Source organism: Rattus rattus, chromosome 6 (assembly GCF_011064425.1).
Source record: "Rattus rattus isolate New Zealand chromosome 6, Rrattus_CSIRO_v1, whole genome shotgun sequence".
Taxonomy (NCBI): Eukaryota; Metazoa; Chordata; class Mammalia; order Rodentia; family Muridae; genus Rattus; species Rattus rattus.
The window spans coordinates 38,119,679-38,140,117 of NC_046159.1; the positions used below are offsets into that span (position 1 = coordinate 38,119,679).

The 20,439-nt window shown below is 47.9% G+C and overlaps 1 protein-coding gene across 1 annotated transcript; it reads right to left on the minus strand.

Moving 5' to 3' along the window:
- Positions 1 to 12,614: 12,614 nt before the first annotated feature.
- On the minus strand, positions 12,615 to 18,814 carry Bhlhe40 (basic helix-loop-helix family member e40). Its single transcript, XM_032905992.1, has 5 exons — positions 18,417 to 18,814; positions 18,179 to 18,248; positions 17,794 to 17,901; positions 16,775 to 16,898; positions 12,615 to 14,920 (listed from the first exon to the last, which is right to left on the minus strand). The coding sequence occupies exons 1-5, from the start codon at positions 18,494 to 18,496 to the stop codon at positions 14,067 to 14,069; spliced, it is 1,236 nt and encodes a 411-aa protein (XP_032761883.1). The 5' UTR covers positions 18,497 to 18,814; the 3' UTR covers positions 12,615 to 14,066.
- Between the last annotated feature and the right edge of the window lie 1,625 nt (positions 18,815 to 20,439).

A 20,439-nucleotide genomic window follows, 5' to 3' on the forward strand; every position in this document is an offset into this window, starting at 1 on the left:
ACCTTCACTACTTAAGACTAAGCTAGGCCTTCGAGGCAAGCAGGCACCTCTTCCCTCTAGCCAAAAAGAATTTGTACTCTGGACCACTGGTACTAGGGAAAGAAGTGCCACTACCAAACGTGCTCCCAGCAGCCTGTCATGCTGAACCAGGGAAGGCCCGCCCTAGGTATGAGGCCTGGCCTCAGGAGTCCAGAGGGAAAGCAAGGTGGCCTGATTTGAAACTCAACCCTGGGAGGTTGCCAGAGACGATGGGGGTGCAGCTCGGGGAAGACATTCAGGGGAGATGAATGAAGAGTTCTTTAACACCCCAGGGGCCAGAGGCAGCATCGCTTTTCAGAAAGGTAGACAGACTGGTCACACACCACTGCTACTTATGTTCCAAGTGACCTGCTGTGTCTCCTCCACAGCAGACAAGGGAGGACTTTCCTGTGCCCCTCTTTTGCCCCTAGCACATGACTATTTGGTCACTGTCGTAGTAGCAATAGACATTTAGTCCTTGTAGCTTCTCTTTCCCTTTCTATGGACAGGAAAAGCACTGAGTTTCAGGTAGCTGTTTCCAGTGACTCGTATGTGGCTAAACTGTACAATAGAACTTGTCCTCCATGCGGGCTATGGACCCCTAGGAATAGCCCATGCTGAATCCCAAAGGGAAAATTTCTGGAAGCTAGTTCAGGACAGGGACATCCTGGAAAAAATGACTTAAGGACCAGGGACTACAGTTTTCCACAGTGAGGAGCTGACTCATTGTAGCAGGCCCAAGCTGGCTAGGACTCTGGGCCAGTGGCTCGGAACATGCCTGCACAGTGAGCATCTGTTCGTGAGGCCTTTTGCAAGGCTGGGTCTTGCAAAGCCATGGGTCAGGGGAGCCAAGGCCACCGCCCTGGGAAACACCCCAGTATGTAGCCAGACTTGGGAGCCCCAAGGGAAGCCAGCACTAGGCTCCACCCTCCCAACCTTCTTTTCCCTCCCACTCCTGGAGGCCTCAGTATAGCCCTGGCTAGTGAAGTCTAGAGACGCCCCAGGACCACCGAGGAAGTCCTAATGTACTGAGGTATATGTTAAAGGTTGAATGGGCATAGCTCTAAATGTAGGCAAGCTCTGCTCCGTGATTTAAAAAATATTTTTAATTTGTTTATTAATGTTTTTATATGTGCATGCCCACCACAGTGTGCGTGAGGGAGTCGGAGATCAACTTGCAGGGCTTGGTTGTCTCCTTCCACCATGTTTGAACTCAGCTCCTCAGGTTTGGCAGCAAACACCTTTACCCACTGAGCCGTCTCATTGACCCAAGATTTTTCTCATAAGTTAATCTCAAGGCGTCTCCCTTGGAGAGAAATTGTTTTCCAGGTTCTGGGGGGGACACAGGAAACTGAAGTATCTTTGCTACTGCCCAATGGCTCCTTCAGCCCTATGAAGGAAGTAGGGACTCTGTTTCTGACTGTCTTCCCTCCTGACATCTTTGTCCACTTTGGCATCTAGCATTCTTCTGGTATTCAAGGCTCTCTCAGCAAGGACATTTGAGTCATGCTATGGTTGAAACCCTGCCTGTGCCATCTGCTTGCTGTATGACCTTGGGTGAGTCACTCGATCTCACAGAGTCTGGATTTATATAAATGTAAAATGGAGTTCCACAAAATGTGTCTGCTTTGTGTGGTAGCTGCGGTATCTAGCTATAAAGAGACCTGTGGAAGCTTCTCTCCTAATCACTCTCCACCCACCTCCAGCCTCTCTGGAAAGACTGTTATATCAGCCATTTGCACATTAGCCAAAGTCCCTGGGAAGGCACTGAGTTGTTTGCTGTAGGCATGTGGCTGCACTTGCCCCCAAGGAGTTCTTGTCAATGTCACAGCCATCTTTACAAGGTCTCTACAAGCCCCTTGGTGATTGAAGAAACAGAGTCGAGGCGATGACAAAGCTTCTCAAGGTCACCCAGCAGGGTCTGAGGTTCTGCCTACTCTTTGGGGTTCATTTCTCTAGCAAGCACAGAGTCCTGTAACAGCACAAGACCCTCCCATCCCAAGCCTCCTTCCCAGAGTGAGGGCCGCCAGAGCCTAGAACAGTTTGCTTCTATACAAGCACCTCCCAGAACTCCATTGGGTGCTGACTTAGAAGATGAACTTGAAATTCTATTCTCCGTTTTGTTAGTTTCATTGTAATATATATTACAGAAATTGCATCGTAGAAACAAGCAAACAAGCAAATAAGGCTGGGGAGACAGCTCGGTGTGCAAAATGTTTGACGTGCAATCACAAAGACCTGAGTGTGCCTTTCCAGGACCTGTGTGAAGATGGATGAGACCTTGCACATCTGTAATGCCAGCACTTCTAACGTAAGATGGGAAACAGAGACGAGAATTCCTGGAAGTCTGATAAATGCATCACCAAGCAACAGAGACCCTGTGTCAAATGAAGCAGAAGGCAAGGACTAACGCCTGAGCCTATCCTCTGATCTCCATATAATAGCACACATACACTGATATTAACACCGAGGAGTGTGCACACAGAGATAAATGACAAATGATATATATATATATATATCCAGAGAGAGTTGTTTTACACAGTGTTTTAGGATCTCACACAGAATTTTACTATGTAACCTCAGGCTTCTTCAACCTCAGAATCCTCCTGCCTCAGCCTCCTATGTAATGGGATGCTGATGTATGTGACCAGAAGCTCACACTTCCTTCTAAGCAATCTCACTTGGAAGCTCACCCCATAAATATTGTTGTACACCTATTACTCATTGCGGTTCTTCTAGTAATAGCAAGACATCAAAAATAACCCTTAGCCAAGTGCCATGGTGGTACATGCATCCCAGCACTCAGGAAATGAAGGCAGGAAGATCACAAGTTCACGGCTTGATGATAGTGAGACTCTTATCAAAAAAAATTCAGGCATGGTGTTACACACTCACAACCCTAGTTAGTATAAGAGAGGTCAGAGTTCAAGGTCATTCCTCTATACAAGGTGAATTGGAAACCAGACTGGACTATTTCAAGAAAAAAGAAAAGAAGCCGGCAACAACACACACACACACACACACACACACACACACACACGCACGCACGCACGCACGCACGCACGCACGCACGCACATACACACACAGCAGCACAGCAGGGGGGAGAAGGGAGAGGGGGAAGAAGAGGGAGAGGGAGAGGGGTAGGGGTAAGAGGGGAGAGAGAGAGAGAGAGAGAGAGAGAGAGAGAGAGAGAGAGAGAGAGAGAGAGAGAGAGAGAGGAGGTATACAGAGTCAGAGACAGAACCTACAGATGTGTCACTGGGAACTAGTTGAACAAATGGTTGTACATCTGTGCACTGAATTATTACACAGTTAGAGGAGAGAGTTGAACATCTATGTGTTCATGTGGATAGGCTGCCACATGGATATTAAGTTAAATAAGAAGTGTGGGACAGCGTGAGTAGTATGTTATTTTTGTGTGGAAAGAAAAGGAGACTAATGATCGTCTGCACTTATACTCGTCTGATTTTACATGATTAAACTTTAAAAGAACCTAAAACTGTTTCTACCCGACTACCTGTGGCTGAGTTTGCTGTGGGTGGAAGACAGGACTATGGAAACAGGTGATCGTTTTAAACAGTTAGAAACCAAGGGGCTGGAGAGGCACATCAGTGGTTAAAAGAACTGGGCTGCTCTTGCACAGAACTCAAGTTGGTTTCCACACCCACATGGTAGATCACGAGCTTCTGTAACTCCAGTTCTAGGGAGTCCGACGCCCTCTGCTAGGTTCTACAGCCGCGTGGCTCATACGCCAGCAGACAATCCTACACGTAAAATGAAAAAATGTGAAACCATTCATACTCTTTTTAGCAAATGAGAGGAAAAAATGACCTTCTAGGACTGTTACAACTTTAAGGTATAACAGTATGGCCGGGCTTCTTGTTGGTTGTGTTTGGTTTTGATTTGGTTTTTTGAGGCAGGGGAGTTCTGTTCTGGAACTCCATTTTTAGACTAGGCTGTCTGTACTCGAACTCACAGAGATGTGCCTGCCTCTGCTGCCTGAGTTCTGGGATTAAAGGCATGTGCCACTACCAACCATCTGTTTGTTTGTTTAGAATATGGTCTTTTAGAGATATGTACTGGGGGCTGTGGTTAGTTAATGGTGGGATTCTGGGTAGACATATTGGAAATAAGCTTGGCCTGCCTCCCCAGTAAACATTCCCCTTCCACAGAGATAAACATGAAAATGTTTACAAATGGACCTATATCGTGTCCACATTTGCTTCAGAGTGATACAGAAGAATAAACAGATTAGGATATATATATTTATATATATGTTTCTATATATATTTATATATATACACATATGTATATGTATATGTAATTGATATATATTATAGTTGAAAGTGAATTGGGTTTTGAATGTATGAAATTAATAAGCAGAGGGTTCAGCATGCAATTCTATTTATTTTCTTCTAATGATAAGAATCAACTCAGGACCTTTGCTGCTCTACCACTCTTACAACCACCCTATGTCTGTCTGTCTGTATGTATGTATGTATGTATCTATGTATCTCTCTATATCTATGTATTTTTGTATCTGTGTGTCTATGTATCTGTGTATCCCTATCTATCTATCTATCTATCTATCTATCTATCTATCTATCTATCTATCTATCTATCTTTCCATTTACCTACCTACCTACCTACCTATTCAGCCATCCTCAAATTCACTAGGTACCAGGATAACCTCTAAGCTTTTCGTTCTCTTGCCTTTGCCTCTGGAGTGCTTGGATTGCAAGAATACTGTACCACAGCTGATCTTATGTGGTTCTGGGTTCAAATCCAGAGCTCCGTATGTGGTAAATAAGCAAGCATTCTGCCAACGGAGCAATATCAGGGGTCAGGGGATACTTCAATTATTTTATGTGTTTGCCTCTTTCTCTCTCTCTCTCTCTCTCTCTCTCTCTCTCTCTCTCTCTCTCTCTCTGTGTGTGTGTGTGTGTGTGTGTGTGTGTGTGTGTGTACCTTCTGTGTGCCTGCTTCCCATGGAAGCCAGAAGAGGGTATCTGTCGTCTGGAACAGGAGTGACAGGCAGTTTGTGGGTCAAGTACAGCTGAGCTCTCATCCTCCGGAAAAGCAGCAATGGCTCCTAACAACTCAGCTATCTATTCTATCTCTATGGTTTTACCTAATCTGTATATTTCATACAAAGGATTTCACCTACTATGAGACCTTCTGTGTCTGGTTTGCTACACGTAGCACAGTGTTTCTGGGATTCATCTCTCTTATTCTGTATGCCATTATTTTACCTTTATATGTTTAATCACTAAATGTATTATTTAGGTATATGTGCTCTCATTTTTAATCACTAAATTTATTTGTTTAGTTGTTTGTGCTCCCATGTAAATGTCAGACAACAACTCCAATGGATAGTTCTCTCCTTCCACTATTGTGGTCCCAGGAATCAAACTCAGGTCATCGTTCGGGCTTAGCAGCAAGAACTCTTACCTGCTGAGCCACCTCACCCATCCAACTTGACTGCTTTCAACGACTTGACACTATCCTTCCACACGCATGCACCACCGTCTATTTATGCCTTCATCTGCATACAGACACTTGTATTGTTCACATCGACTCTTGCAAAACATGCTGCCGTGAACACTTGGGTCGTCTATGTCTTTATTTGGGCCTCCGCTCTCATGTCTGTAGGGGTACACAAACACCTGGGAAAAGAACCATGTATAATTAGATAATTCTGCGTCTTTTTTTTTATTGTTTTATGATTTTAATTATATCTATGTATTTGTCTGTATATGTGGGTACAGGTGTCCTAGAAAACCGGAGGTGTCAGATCCCGGATGCTGGAGCTATGGGCTATGTGAGCTATGTGGATGCTGGGAGCAGAGAACTCTGGTCCCCTGTGTGTAAGCAGCAGCATCCTTTTTTTTTTTTTTTTAATTAACTTGAGTATTTCTTATATACATTTTGAGTGTTATTCCCTTTCCCGGTTTCCGGGCAAACATCCCCCTTCCCTCTCCCCTTCTTTATGGGTGTTCCCCTCCCCATCCTCCCCCCCATTGCCGCCCTCCCCCCAACAATCTAGTTCACTGGGGGTTCAGTCTTGGCAGGACCCAGGGCTTCCCCTTCCACTGGTGCTCTTACTAGGATATTCATTGCTACCTATAAGGTCAGAGTCCAGGGTCAGTCCATGTATAGTCTTTAGGTAGTGGCTTAGTCCCTGGAAGCTCTGGTTGCTTGGCATTGTTGTACATATGGGGTCTCAAGCCCCTTCAAGCTCTTCCAGTTCTTTCTCTGATTCCTTCAACGGGGGTCCTATTCTCAGTTCAGTGGTTTGCTGCTGGCATTCGCCTCTGTGTTTGCTGTATTCTGGCTGTGTCTCTCGGGAGAGATCTACATCCGGCTCCTGTCGGCCTGCACTTCTTTGCTTCATCCATCTTGTCTAATTGGATGGCTGTATATGCATGGGCCACATGTGGGGCTGGCTCTGAATGGGTGTTCCTTCTGTGTCTGTTTTAATCTTTGCCTCTCTCTTCCCTGCCAAGGGTATTCTTGTTCTCCTTTTAAAGAAGGAGTGAAGCATTCACATTTTGATCATCCGTCTTGAGTTTCATTTGTTCTAGGCATCTGGGGTAATTCAAACATTTGGGCTAATAGCCACTTATCAATGAGTGCATACCATGTGTGTTTTTCTGTGATTGGGTTACCTCACTCAGGATGATATTTTCCAGTTCCGACCATTTGTCTACGAATTTCATAAAGTCATTGTTTTTGATAGCTGAGTAATATTCCATTGTGTAAATATACCACATTTTCTGTATCCATTCCTCTGTTGAAGGGCATCAGGGTTCTTTCCAGCTTCTGGCTATTATAAATAAGGCTGCTATGAACATAGTGGAGCACGTGTCTTTTTTATATGTTGGGGCATCTTTTGGGTATATGCCCAAGAGAGGTATAACTGGATCCTCAGGCAGTTCAATGTCCAATTTTCTGAGGAACCTCAGACTGATTTCAGAATGGTTGTACCAGTCTGCAATCCCACCAACAATGGAGAGTGTTCTTCTTTCTCCATCCTCAGCATCTGCTGTCACCTGAGTTTTGATCTTAGCCATTCTCACTGGTGAGGTGAAATCTCAGGGTTGTTTTGATTTGCATTTCCTTATGACTAAAAGATGTTGAACATTTCTTTAGGTGTTTCTCAACCATTCGGCATTCCTCAGGTGTGAATTCTTTGTTTAGCTCTGAACCCCATTTTTTAATAGGGTTATTTGTCTCCCTGCGGTCTAACTTCTTGAGTTCGTTGTATATTTTGGATATAAGGCCTCTATCTGTTGTAGGATTGGTAAAGATCTTTTCCCAATCTGTTGGTTGCCGTTTTGTCCTAACCACAGTGTCCTTTGCCTTACAGAAGCTTTAATTCTGCGTCTTTTTGAGCACTCTGCTTTCCACGTCAGCTACGCCATTTTACACCCTCTGTAGAAACCTCCCATCGTCTCTCCACATCCTCGACAACACTTGTTATTTTCTGGTTTAAAAAAAAAAAAACGATTGTTATTATCATAGCCGTCCTCGTGGGTGTGAAGTGATGTATCACGGTGGTTTTGAGTTGCAGTTCCCTGATGACTAATGAGGTTGAGCATCCTTTCGTGTGCTTGCTGGCCACTTGTGCGTCTCCTTTAGAGGAATTCTATTCAACGTCCTTTGCACTCTTTAAATTGGGCTGCTTCTATTTTTGCTATTTCCGGCCACTTAGTAGAAAAGATATGAAATATGAGACGTACTTAAAACCTCTTCCCCCATCTCTCTCTCTGAGAGAGGTCTCATGTAGCTCAGGGTGGACTCACATTTGCAGTGTATCAGAGGACAACATGAACTTCTAATCCTCCTGCCTCTGCCTCTGGTGCTGGGATCATAGGGATATGACCATTCCTGGGTTGTGTGTGTGTGTGTGTGTGTGTGTTGCACACTGGGTAGGTTTTCTACCAATTAACCTACAGTCTCAGTCTGCCTATTCTTCTGTTCTCTTCTCCCTCCCTTTCTCCTTCCCTCCCTCCCTCTTTCTTTTTCATTTTTTTCTCTTTGAAGAATGCCCCCATCTTGAACTCTACTAAGACAATAATTTTCAACTTTGCTAATGCTTCAGCCCTTCAATAGAGTACCTCATCCCCCAACTTAAAATTATTCCATTGCTATTTCATAACTGTAATCTGTTACTGTTATTAATAATAACATAAATATCCGTGTTTTCCAATAGTCTTAGGTGACCCCTAGGTAAGGGTCATTCAACCCCCAAAGAGGTCATGACCTGTAGGTTAAAAACTACTGTCCTAAGACCATCCCTACCTCAACCCTTCATGATTAATTTTCTTCCTTCCTTTCTTTCTTTCTTTCTTTCTTTCTTTCTTTCTTTCTTTCTTTTATTTTTCTTTCCCTTTTTTTTCTTCAGGTTTTTGAAGTTGGCCTTAAACTCTCAGCAATTCTCCTGCCTCAGCTTCAGAAGTGCTAAGCTTATTATAGGCATAAGCCACAACATTGGGCTTTTTTCCCATTCTTCTCTTTAAACAAATAAATAAGTGTGTTTCCTTCCTTTTGTCCTCTCTCTCTCTCTCTCTCTCTCTCTCTCTCTCTCTCTCTCTCTCTCTCTCTCTGTGTATGGGGAGGCAGGACCAGGACAATGAGGACAGCACCAGTTGCTGTCACATGCCCTTGGTCCCAGCCTGAGGTTGACCCTGTCTCCAGAGCCTATGTCCCAGTTCTTATGTTCTATCTCTACTACTTTGGTGAGACTCACCCAGGAAGGGTGGCCTACGTATAACAGAAGACACCCTCTGGGCTAATAGCCAGTCACATCACAAGATATGATGGCCCGCAGGGACACCAGGACTTCTATTGCCAAGGGGAGGAGCTCTGTAGGCTCATGTTCAGAGGCAGATAGCTGGGGAGAAACAGGGAGTGGTGCTGGGTGGTTATGGGGATGGCCTGAGTGGTTGAGTTCCTGAAGAATCTTAGGTGAAGGAGGGAAGGGTACATAGTCTGGAACCTTCCAAACTCCTTAGTGATCGTTTTCATCAGCAGAATTCTCATTTCCAAAAAGGACTAGGATGTGCAGGACATTGGAGTGAGCTGCTCCTGGACCAGCAAGAAGCCTAAAACCTTCCTTCCTCTTGCCCTGCAGGATCCTCCAGGAAGACTTGAGACTCAGAAGACCCATAGTCTTTATATGAAATCACAAAGGAACTCAACACATTCTGCTGCCTTTTGAGGCCCTTTTAGGGCTCCAGAGGTCTAGGAAATGCCCAGTGGCCCTCTAGACTCTAATTGACATGATAGCCTGTCACCTTAGTTGCCCCTCCTCAACCGGATCCCAGAGCAACCACTGAGGTTGAGAGTTGGGATGGACTCAGCAAACCAATAGGGACAGGTGGTTCTGTGGTCTATTTCTGTATTAGTGATGTTTCCTCCACAGAGAGAGTTCCACACTCTGGACAGCCATCTTGCTGGTGACAGCCTGCTCACTGCTCTTGAGGAATATCTTCAGCCTCTGTGAGGTTTTTAGCCCAGTCTTTTTTGGTTGTTCTGGTTTTTTGATTGGTTGGTTCCTTGGTTGCTTAAGACAGAGTCCTGTGTAGCCCAGGCTAGCTTTGAACTCTGTGTAGCCAAGGGTAAACTAATCTGATCTCAAACCAAAGGGGGTTGGGATTACAATTGTAGATGACCACACAGATTTGTACACACCAAACAAGCATCTTCCAACTGAGCTGTATGTCCAGCTCCATATTTTTTTTATTGTTAGTGATTGGTTTGGTTTTGGTTTTAGATAGGATCTCGTAACGTAGCCCAGAACTTGCTATGTGCTAATGTTGATGAGGTGGTGGCATATTAGGGCCCGCACTTCAAGCTGCTATAAGAAGTAGAATTCAGCAAGCACATGGCTCTGGTATTGAGGAGCTAATAAATTCTTGGCTACAAAGAGGATAGGGAGCTAGCATGGGCTACCCGAGATGCTATCTCAAAGCAAACAAACCCAAAGCAAAGACATTCAGGTCTAGAATAAAGAAAATACTCAATAATGATTGTAATTAGTATGACATTAACCATTTTTTATTGTTAATGTAACAAGGACGACTATGTAGTTTTGTGGGTAAGCAATAGAGTCCACGGCATAAATGTTTGGGTTTCATTTGCAGTTTACTCACTGGAGCTGTGTGGCTGACTCTGAGCAAATACTTAACTTGTCCCGTGTCTTCATTTCCTTCTCAGAATCTTGGGAATATGAACTGCCCCTACTTCATGCAGGTGCTGTGATCCTTATGTCCTTGTATGGGGAGGACTCTGAGAAATGCCTGCCTGGCCAACATGAAGTGCTCCAGCAATGATTCAGGAGTAGACTCTGTTGAAAGCTGCCTTCTTGGCTCTCCATTACAGTTCCACAAAGACCACAGAACCACCGCCCCACTCCAAAGCTGGGTGACCATGAGCCAGTTACCTCCCCGTCTCTGGGCCTGCTTTTATTTATCTACAAAATGTGTTATTATGGCCTCTAGGTTGTTAGAGCTGCATTAGTGAGGGATGAGCCGTGGGAAGCTTGTCTATCCTTGTTAATTAGCCCTGGGATCCAAAGCTCTGCCTAAACCCAGCTCCTACCCCACCCCGCGCTCCCTCCCCTCCTTCCCCTGCCTTCGGATTCTGTCCCGCTGCGCACCAGGGGGCCGCGGCCTTGCCCGCAGCCAGGCCCTATTTCTGGGGACCGAGCGATCCCGAAGCTTTGCCAAGCTTCCCCAAGGATCGGGTTTCTGCTGACGCGGTGCCAGGCACGTCTGCTTCCAGGAACCGGCAGCCGCATTTAGCCGCGGGCCGCACATGAAAGGCTCTAGTCGGAAACGTGACGTTTTGTCAACAGGCGCGGCAGGTCAGCGCTGGGTGAGACCATCCCGGCAGCCCCGCCGAGCACGCCCTGTCTGAAGGCCGCCAGATCCCAGGCCTCTGCGCTCCTTGGCCCCAGAGTCCACGCTTCACCCCTCGCGGCTTTCTCTCTCTCTCTCTCTCTCTCACACGCCCCCTTTTCAACAGAGGCCTTCTTTGTCCCCAACTGGGCTGAAGACTGGGATGTAAGCCACTTCACACACCTTCCTGAACACCCTTGGAGCTTCTTCTGAAACCTGGCCTAGGAAAGTTCAGGACACTTTGGAGGCAGAAAAACAGACAAGCAGCTGCGCCTCTCGGGACTGGGGTGGGGGTGGGGTATTGGGGGGCTTCACGTGGCAGACTCTAGAAGAGACATTCTGGATCGTCTGCCTGTGGAACCCTCAAATCTATTCTTAGTTTATAGTGCTTGAACCATTTCCTGTGTCCCCAGCTCTCCTGGAGTCACAGCTGGGAGAGAGTTTTGGAGTGGACTTACTTAACGGGCAGGAAGAGCAGGCTACCTAAGGCAGGACTTAGGGGCCATGCCACCCTACACAACAGGAATAGTGTGAGACTCAGAAGCCTTGTGTCTAGTCAGGAACAAGCATGACAGAGCAGCAGGCTCTAGAGGCCTCATGTCCCTAGTCCAGGCTCCTGACCTAGGATAGTTGTGCCCAGCGTTGAGCACAAGAAAATGACTTTCACTTGAAGACCCCCCAGGAATCAGAGAAGGTGACATTTCAAAGGCCCTCCTGTGCAGGTGGTACTTTGAATGCCCTGGAGTTGACTTCCCTGTAGGGGAAGCCTCCAGATAGCTAGCCGAATCTAAATGATTCAGGTGCTCTGGGGCCTGGAAGGTGTCCATCAGGAAACCTCAGGACAAATCAAGATGGGAAGAAAGCAAAAGTACGCAGCTTGGTCGTTTCCCACTTAATTTTTTTTTTTTTTTTAATAAGAGCAGTAACACTTGTTCTGCACATACCCAAAGAGAGGAAGTTGGAAAACTGTAGGAATTATGGGATGTTGCTTTCAACAGTATTGATGCAGGATATGGCTAATCCATTAGAACTTGCTAGATTTCAAAGTGTCGGCCTGCCTCAGCGAAGAGATGTGCTGTCTCCAACTTCATTATTGCCTAATAATCCATTAACTTTCACCTACACGTGTAGCCCCATAGAAGCCCCACCTTCCAATCCCCCCCCACACACACACACTTTATTCCATGAGCTCAGACTCTGGATTTTCACGTTAAGTTCTGAAGCAGCATGGAGTAAGTGGTTGTTGCTGTAGTTCTGGAAACCTGCTTAGAGTGCAGATCCTCGGCAAGAGTTCTAAAAAGACAGAGAATGCGACTCAGTTGGTAGAGTGCTTGCCTAAGATGTATAAGGCCCTGAGTTCGATCCCTGGAACTGCCTAAAACCAGGCGTTGGTAGGGCATGTCTCTACTGATCCAGGAAGCCTGGCTGTAAGCCCAGCATCTAGAAGCTAAGACTGGAAAATCCATTCAAGGATGTCTTGGCTACACAGCAAACTTGGTGCCAGTATAGGCTACTACATGTGACCCTGTTTCAAAACAAAACAAAAATAATCCAGCATTTACCTACATGAACTCCATTTATTCTTCATGCTAGGCACTCAACAAGCTGACTGCAACTGTACCACGATCAACTAGGCGAGAGGACTGAGAAAGTATCATGACACTAAGTTATTTTTAAAATCAAGGAGACCGTTTCTCTTCCACAGGAAAAAGCTTATTTTATTAAGTCTTTTTAAAACAACTACTTAACATTTACTTAGATAAAAATATTTACAATTTCACACCTTCAGGAAGGTTCCAAAATATAAACACTGTAACCTCTCCTCTCCCTAGAGAAAAAAAATTATTCTCTTCAAAAACAGAAATACATTCATTTTTTCCTCACTGTGTAGATCAAGTAATTATACAAATAGACATCTGAAACATTTTCCTTTGTCATATATTTATATAATATATATTTATAACAGCTTTACAAATAAAGGCAACAACTTTTTTGCCCAAATAAAACTGGGAGAAGTTAAACACAAGCATAGTGCACTTTGAAAAAGCTGGTGCGGGGCTGGCAGAGCAAGTCAGGGAAACAAGGACTCTGAATCAGAAATCAAACTTCCTTAAAGGAGCCAGAATCCTCTTTAGCAATAAGGACACTCCATATGCCGCTGGATAAGAGGAATTAGCCTACAGAAAGGATCCTGGGGTGCCAAGGCTCTGCTAGGCCTTTGAGAAGCTAAGCTTGCTTCAAAGCTTTAAGATAGACTTAAAATCCGTGTCTAGCTGTGCAGTAAGTAAGCAATCGATTACTTAGCTTTGTGTACTTTGGGATGTTTGGGGCATCTCTGAGACCCTCCTTTGGTTCCTTGGAAAGCATGCCGTAGAAATGAGAGCTAAAAAAAAAAAAAAAAACAAAAAACAGGTGCCACAGACCGGGTCTGGTTCACCGTGATTCCATAGCAGCTCGGCTTGTACACAGGGGACCATTTTCGGTTCCGTAGTAAGCTAGTCACAAAAGCCTGAATTAAGGAACTGTACTCATTGTCTTTATTCATCAGAGGCAGGGTTGGGGGAAGAGACCTGCGGAAATTTGCCCAAACCACTACCGAGACATGCCAGTGTTGGCTACCTCACCACCTTAGCAGAAAGCTCAGTCTGACCACTGTCAGTCTGCTGTGAGTCACCTCCACAATAAAGGAGAAGGGTGGGGTCCTAACAGCTGGCTGTGAGCTGTGCTCTGGAAAGCCCTCTTTTGAAAGTACCTTTTCTCAAAGCCACAGACAGACCTATGTCCCAAACTGAAGAGTGACTCACAGATCAAGCCTTTGAAGCATATGAAAATCCAACTGATTTGTATCAAAGGGGGCTCTTCTCTGGGTCGGGAAAAGCCCAGAGATGTGCTATAGACCTCTTGTCATCTGATGTCAGGCCATCCTTCTCACGTCTTCCCTGTGTCAGAAGGAACTTAATGTCCTACATATATAAACACACATACAAGCGCACGCACACACACACTCACTCTCACGCACATTCTGAATCTTCTCTGCGGGTCTGCATGGTGGGCCGATCTCTCTGCACTCACAGAAACCTTTTGTGGTCTTGGAATTAGTGGGGAAAGGAAAAGCAAAGCAGCAGGAGATCCCCCTCAAGAGTTTAGTCTTTGGTTTCTAAGTTTAAAGGAGGGATCTGCTTCAGGGCCTGGAGCAAGGCTGAAGAGTCAAGGGACGAATGTGCCAAGGGAGAAGGGAGTCTCTGGGGCAGGAGCAAGGGAGTTGGGATCTTGTCTGGGTTCATGAAGCTGGAGAGGGCTGCTGCTGAGGTGTTGAGGCCTGGGTATAACAGTGGCACAGAGGTCGGGTACCAGCATTTCTCCAGCATAGGCAGGTAGGCAGTGGCCGATGGTGGGATGAGATAGAAGGGCAGGCAAAAGGGAGGCTGATGTGGGTGAGGCCCGAGAAATGGGGAACCCATCAGGTCACTGCCCGAGAAGTGGCCTTCCTCATCTGAGAGCTGCATTCGGCTCTTTTTGGTGGGGGGCTCTTCAGATTCTTGCTTAATTGTGCTGACTCGTTCTCCCACGGTGAACCTGCGTCCGTGATCGCTCTTGAAGTAGGGTTGCTCACTGCGCAAGTCACCCTTCTCCAATTCGCCTCCGTAGCCACTGTCTGTGTCCGTGTCACTACCACTCTGCTCCCCGCCCGAGGGGGCAAAAGTCCTCTGGATGACTGGCACACAGTTTTTCCCAGGGCCTTCTGATCCCTTGGCTAGGAAGCTGGGCTTCTCTTTGAAGTCCACGGCTTTGGGAGCTGAGTCCAATGGTTTCCTGGAAGCACCACCCTGCAGGAGTTCAGAGACCACACGGTGGAGATGAGTGACAAGCTGGGAAGACTTCAGGTCCCTAGTGTTTTCATGCTTGGCCAGGTACTGAAGTACCTCCCGGGCACAGGTCTGGAAACCGGAGCAGAACATTTCTTGTCCTGCCTCGATATTTCTTCCCGACAGATCACCTGGAGAAAAAGACGCAGAAAGAAGGGTTTTAGAAGGCTGGGTTGTAGGTAAGTCTGGGACTTTCTTCTTGTCTCTTTTCAAACTGTCGGTCAATTTGCATTTCTAAACTCCAAAAGTCTATGCCTAGAGTCTATACGGAGAAGTATAAAAAGTAAAACAAACATATCCTGACCACTTAGAGACAGTTTTTTTTTTCTTTTTAATGCTTGGGTTTTGACATTAAGTACAAGAGAGTATCGCTATGTTACACATACTCCACTGTCCCAAATAGGATTTTTTTTATGTCTGTATAGTGTCCCAGAGAAGTAGACCAAATTACTCTTGATGAGCTTGATATACAATATCTACAAGTTTTTCTTGTAACACAAAAAGGAACATGCTACTGTGTTTAAAAGTCCAACAGTCACACTTATTTTTTTTTTTCTAAATAAAGCAGTCTCTCGTTCTAGCCTGGATTGACACTGAGCTTACTCAGCAAGCCAAGCTGGCCTTGAACTCGTAGTGAGCCCATCTTAACTTTCAGACTGCAGGGGCTACAGGTCTGAGCCACCACACCCATCTCCAGTAAGTTAGTATAGCCACAGTCTCTCAGAACCAGGGAGCCAGACACTCATAAAGCGAAACAATATAGAAACAATACCACCGAAAAAAGACCACTGTCTCCCCTGGCCCCTTTTTTGTACAGATAGCGTCTCCCTATTTAGTCTTAGATGGCTTGGAATTCCCTAGGCAAAACTGGCTGGCCATGAATTTAAGGGGCTTTGTCTGCCTCCCAAGTATGGGATTATAGGCATGCACCGCCGTGCCTACATTTGTCATAGCTCACACCTGTAATCCCACGGACCTGGGAGGCTGAAACTGGCAGGTTACTTCTGAGCTTTAGGAAAGCCAAAAACAAAAACAGATCAACAACTAAAAAAAAAAAAAAAAAAAACAAAAACAAAAACCCCAAAAACCCAAAAACTAAAACCAATAACTCCGGCACCACACAAAGACTTAACCTATTAATCAAATAGGTGCATTTCCCCTGTGCATTCTAACTAGGCTCTTTATTTGTAAGTCTTTCCATATACTGTAGCTCTGACTCCCCTAGAGATCAGTCCTGATCAACTTTCTATTTTTAGTAAGAAAACTGGCAGGCATGCTGGCTTGGTTTGGTTTTTGTTTGTGATTCTTGTACTAGCCTTGGACGGAACAGAAGAATGCCTGAAAGGGTAGGTGTTAGGATTCCCCCTAGTCTGTACTGTATGATCTGGAAGGGAGAAGGGGGAGGTTAGAAGGTGCCCCTGATTCTCTGAAACTCAGGATAAATGAATGATGAAACCAGTGGTTTCATTGGATTGTGCAATTTGCCAAGATACCTAGTGGCTATTCAGGGAACCACAATGAAATGCAGGCAAGAAAAAAAAAACAAACCTGCTGTCATCCTGCCAAGACTGCACCCCACATCCAAAGACAAGGAAGCAAAGAGACAGGAAAACACTAGGGGCAGACCCGTGTTCTGCTCACCCATGAATGAGGGCTCAGCAGACCAACTGTAAAAACACCCACGATGCAAATTATCGGTGCCTTGGCATTTTAAAGGGGGATGGGGGAAGTCTCCCAGAACCTAGACACTCTCGGGCCAAAATGTCACAGGAACATTTCATCACTGGGCTAATAAGTACTCATTCCAGGTGGCGCACAGCAGCATTCCGTATGGGAAAGTATGACCTTTTAGGAAAGAATCAGAAAAGCATCTCCCCCAGTGAATGTGCAAAGGAGATGATAGCTAAGAGTCAGGAGCCACAGCCAGCCCTAGGGGCTCGATCTGTGCTGAGCTCTCGGAGACACTAATCAGGCCAGGCACTCACCAGCTTGTAAACCGCTCTGCAGGGCAATGATTTTCTGCTGCTGCTGATCAATTAGGTTTGTCAATGCTTTCACGTGCTTCAGCGTCAGCTCGAGAACCACTGCTTTCTCCAAGTGACCCAAAGTCTGAAGAAACAAAAAAAAAAGGGAGCTTCCGTCACCTGTGAGGTCAGTGAAGTCCCTAGACACACTATTTGTTATGAGAATTGGGTGTAGACAACGAGATAGGAAGAGCTTTTCCTGCCCCACTAAATTTAAAGTTTGCAGATGTGTTAACATATACATATAGACGATCAAAGGCTTAAAAAAAGTCAAGCATGTGTTGCCTATCTTTGGAGACATTTTGGTAGCTGTTACAGTCTCGGGAGTGAGCTGACAGATATATTTCTCCAGCAGCTGCCCTGACCTTAACTCAGGGGACTCCGGAGATAACATTTCTCTGCTGTGGTGTCAACTCAGGGAGGGATGTCTACTGTGTCTGGCAACCAAACGGCTTTCCCAGGGTGCTGGATTTTTTTTTTAACACCCCCCCCAACACCCGTTCAGGACTTCCAGTCATGCAGGCTTTTCCTCTTCTTATCCAAACACTTTTCCCGAAGGGAAATCTAGAAAGCTTTTGGTTACCAGTAAAGATGATGATGAAAAGAAAAGGCACACATTAAATAAAGTAGGTCCTCTCGTGGATGGTAAGAGGACAAGGAGAAGGGCGTAATTTTTTAATCTCACGGTTTGTTCCTTTTAAGTTAAGGGAGACTACGAGGTGGTGAGAAAGAAAAAAAACTACCAAAAGGAAGCTGTGCTAGTGTTGGAGCCAACTTAAAGAGGCCCCAGATGGTTCTGGTTCTGCCTCTGCCTGGAAGTCCTGGGTCTGGGTCTGGGTTCCCTCCAAACCAGAACTACTAGGAGCTTTGATCCGCCCGTCTAGCCTGCAGTTCCCGTTGACGCCTGCAGGCGGCGGGTGACCCCCACCCGCCCTCTGGGCAGAAGAACTGGGTTGGAGCGCAGCCAGGTTCTCACTTACAGTAAGTTTGAGATGTTCGGGTAGGAGATCCTTCAGCTGGGCAATGCACTCGTTAATCCGGTCACGTCTCTTTTTCTCAATCAACCGGTGCGGCAATTTGTAAGTTTCCTGCAAGGAATAAATGGAAGCAGTGAGTGCCTGAGAAAGGGAACACGAAGCTTCCTCCCTTCCTCCCCACCCAGCACCAGGGGGAAAAAATTCTGCGAGGGCGCAGAGACGCACGGAGGATCACCTTCTCTGCCCCTTCTTTCCCAAGTCACTCACTTGTGACAATAAGCTCATCACATCCCGAAACCCCCAGCCAACCTTCAAACAAGCAAACTTTTTCTTGGAAACTCAGCGCACGCGAGGGGCTAAGGGACGGGGTCCCCAGGGATGCACCTACCTTGCTGTCCTCGCTCCGTTTTATTCCCCGCCTGGACTTGTACACTTGGTACATGTGGGCAAAATCCATCCTGCAGGGAGAAAGGCCAGAAAGAGCCGTGACTCCCGAGTGCGTACTGGCTGCAGAAGTCCTACAGATGCAAGAAGCCCCCTATATGCCCAGAGATGCCCCAAGTTGAGAGTGGCATGGAAGACACGGTGAGGAGCGGGGACTTGAAGGGATCACAGCGCACACTTACCCTGACAGGTCTCCGTGCTCTAGCCCTGGCGTTTTGGGCAGGCAGGTAGGAGGTGGTTGCGCGCTGGGGATCCGCTCCATGATGCGGCGAGCAGGGGCCACTGTGCGCTCCTGTCTGCACTTAGCAGAGAGTCTGAGAGAGGACTGCCCTGGAAGGGAGGATCCGAGGGTCTCAAGGGGGTATGTTCCTATGAGCTAGCCTGAGCTTCTTGCAATGCGCTGGGCTGCCAGGAGCTGCGGCTTTGAGGTGTCGCTTCAGTTGGGGGCGTGCATGACCGGGTGTCCCCACGGCTTCGGGCTCCCGCTCTGCACACAGACTGGCGGTGTGTGCTCGCTGCGCTGTCTGCGCCGTGCGAGCCAAGTGAATGAGAAGTGGGGCGGGCGGGGAGGGGGGAGGGAAAGGGGGGGTGCTTAGGGCGGGGCGGGGGGGGGCGGTGGTTGCTGGAGGGGACGAGCCGAGGAGTAAGGAGAGGCTGCGGGCTGGGTTAAATGGGAGCGAGTGGGTGGGTAGAAGCTACGTGTTCTACCCTGTGACTCCAAGCACGTCTGGTCGCTGCCGGGGAGGGAAGGAGCGACCTGCCCGCCCTCCCCCGGCTTCATCACATGAGTCTCACGTGTTGGACAACGCTCTGGCGGCTGCAAAGTGCCCCCCCTCCCCGCCGCCCCAAACCTCGGGCCCCAGGTGTCTGCGGCTGCGGCCTCCTTTCCCCGAAAGAGGGGGTGGCAGCGCAGCCAGAGTCCTGCCCAGCTGGGTGGGGGGCACGGAAGCTGGAAGGAACTGGGGAGCTGGGGGGCGGGGGGAAGAGTTGGTAACGTGGGCGAACCTGCCCCAGGGAAATGAAGTAAGTTCCCGTCTCCTGGGAGGGAACGGGGGAGGACGGATTCCGCCCGCGTCTGACTCAAGCCGGGAGAGGAATATCCCCTTGGTCGCTCCAGCCCAGCCCTCTTCCTCCTCCCCCGCCTGGCCCGCTCCTAGGAACCGGTGTGCGGCGGAGGGAGTTGTCGGCCCCCCTTGGCCTTCCCCAGAGGCTGGGGTTTCTTTCCGTCCTGGCTTCCCAGCCCCCCAACGCTCAGCCTCAGTGTCCAGGAATTGCCCGCCTTGGGGAGGGACCGAGGGCGGGGCGGATGTCACCCCATGGGAAGCGGGCTGGTGGCCAGACGCTAGGGCAGCCGAGGCCGCCGCCGAGCACGCCGAGCGCACCTGACCGTGGACCGTGTGAGCCGTGCGGACCCTCCCTTCCCCCCATTCTCCCGGGAGCTCAGCTCCGGGGCGCAGCCTGCGGGTGGCCTGGCACCCGACTGGCGCGCACCCATCTCCTCCCGCCTTCCAGGGTGCCTCACTGCCCCCACCCACCCTGGCTAGTCAAGCACAGAAAGATACCGGGCACGGTGCCCGGCGTTCCCTCCCTCCTCTGCCCCCTCCGATGCAGAGGCGTCCGGGTCGCCTCCCCTCCGGCTGCAGAGTTACACAACCGCGGCGACGGCGCCTGCCCTGCAGCAGCGCGGGGCGTGACGCTTCACGTGGCCCAGACGCGGGCCGAAGCTCGGCTCACTGCAAGCCTCTCCGCGCCGGCTTCCAAGCCGTGACCCCCGCGCACCGGGCTGCCAGCCTGCATGGGATCCCGCAGCTAACCAGGAACTTGGGTGGCGCTGTTTGCAGTCTATTCCAGGACAGGAGAGAGGAGACAGGAGGACCCCCACTCCCACGCCCCATCCTCTTGGTTTATCACAGTGAAATCTCCACATATGTGCAGCACACACTCACTGAGCCCCTTACCCAGTCGAGCTCGTGGCTGGAGACAGTGGAGGTAACAAGCACGGATTTTGACCTTGAATTTACAAGGACCTTTGGGAGGGAGCCAACCAGGCCAATCAGAAGACTGCCTTCAGCAGAAAGTCTATCGGGGCCACTGGCAGAGAATATAAAACGAGAAAGTTTTAATTTAATACTAACCAAGACGTTTAGTTAGTAGAGGTTAACCCACAGGCCCGAGCGCGGGGCACAAGGGCAGCTCCAGGGGCCC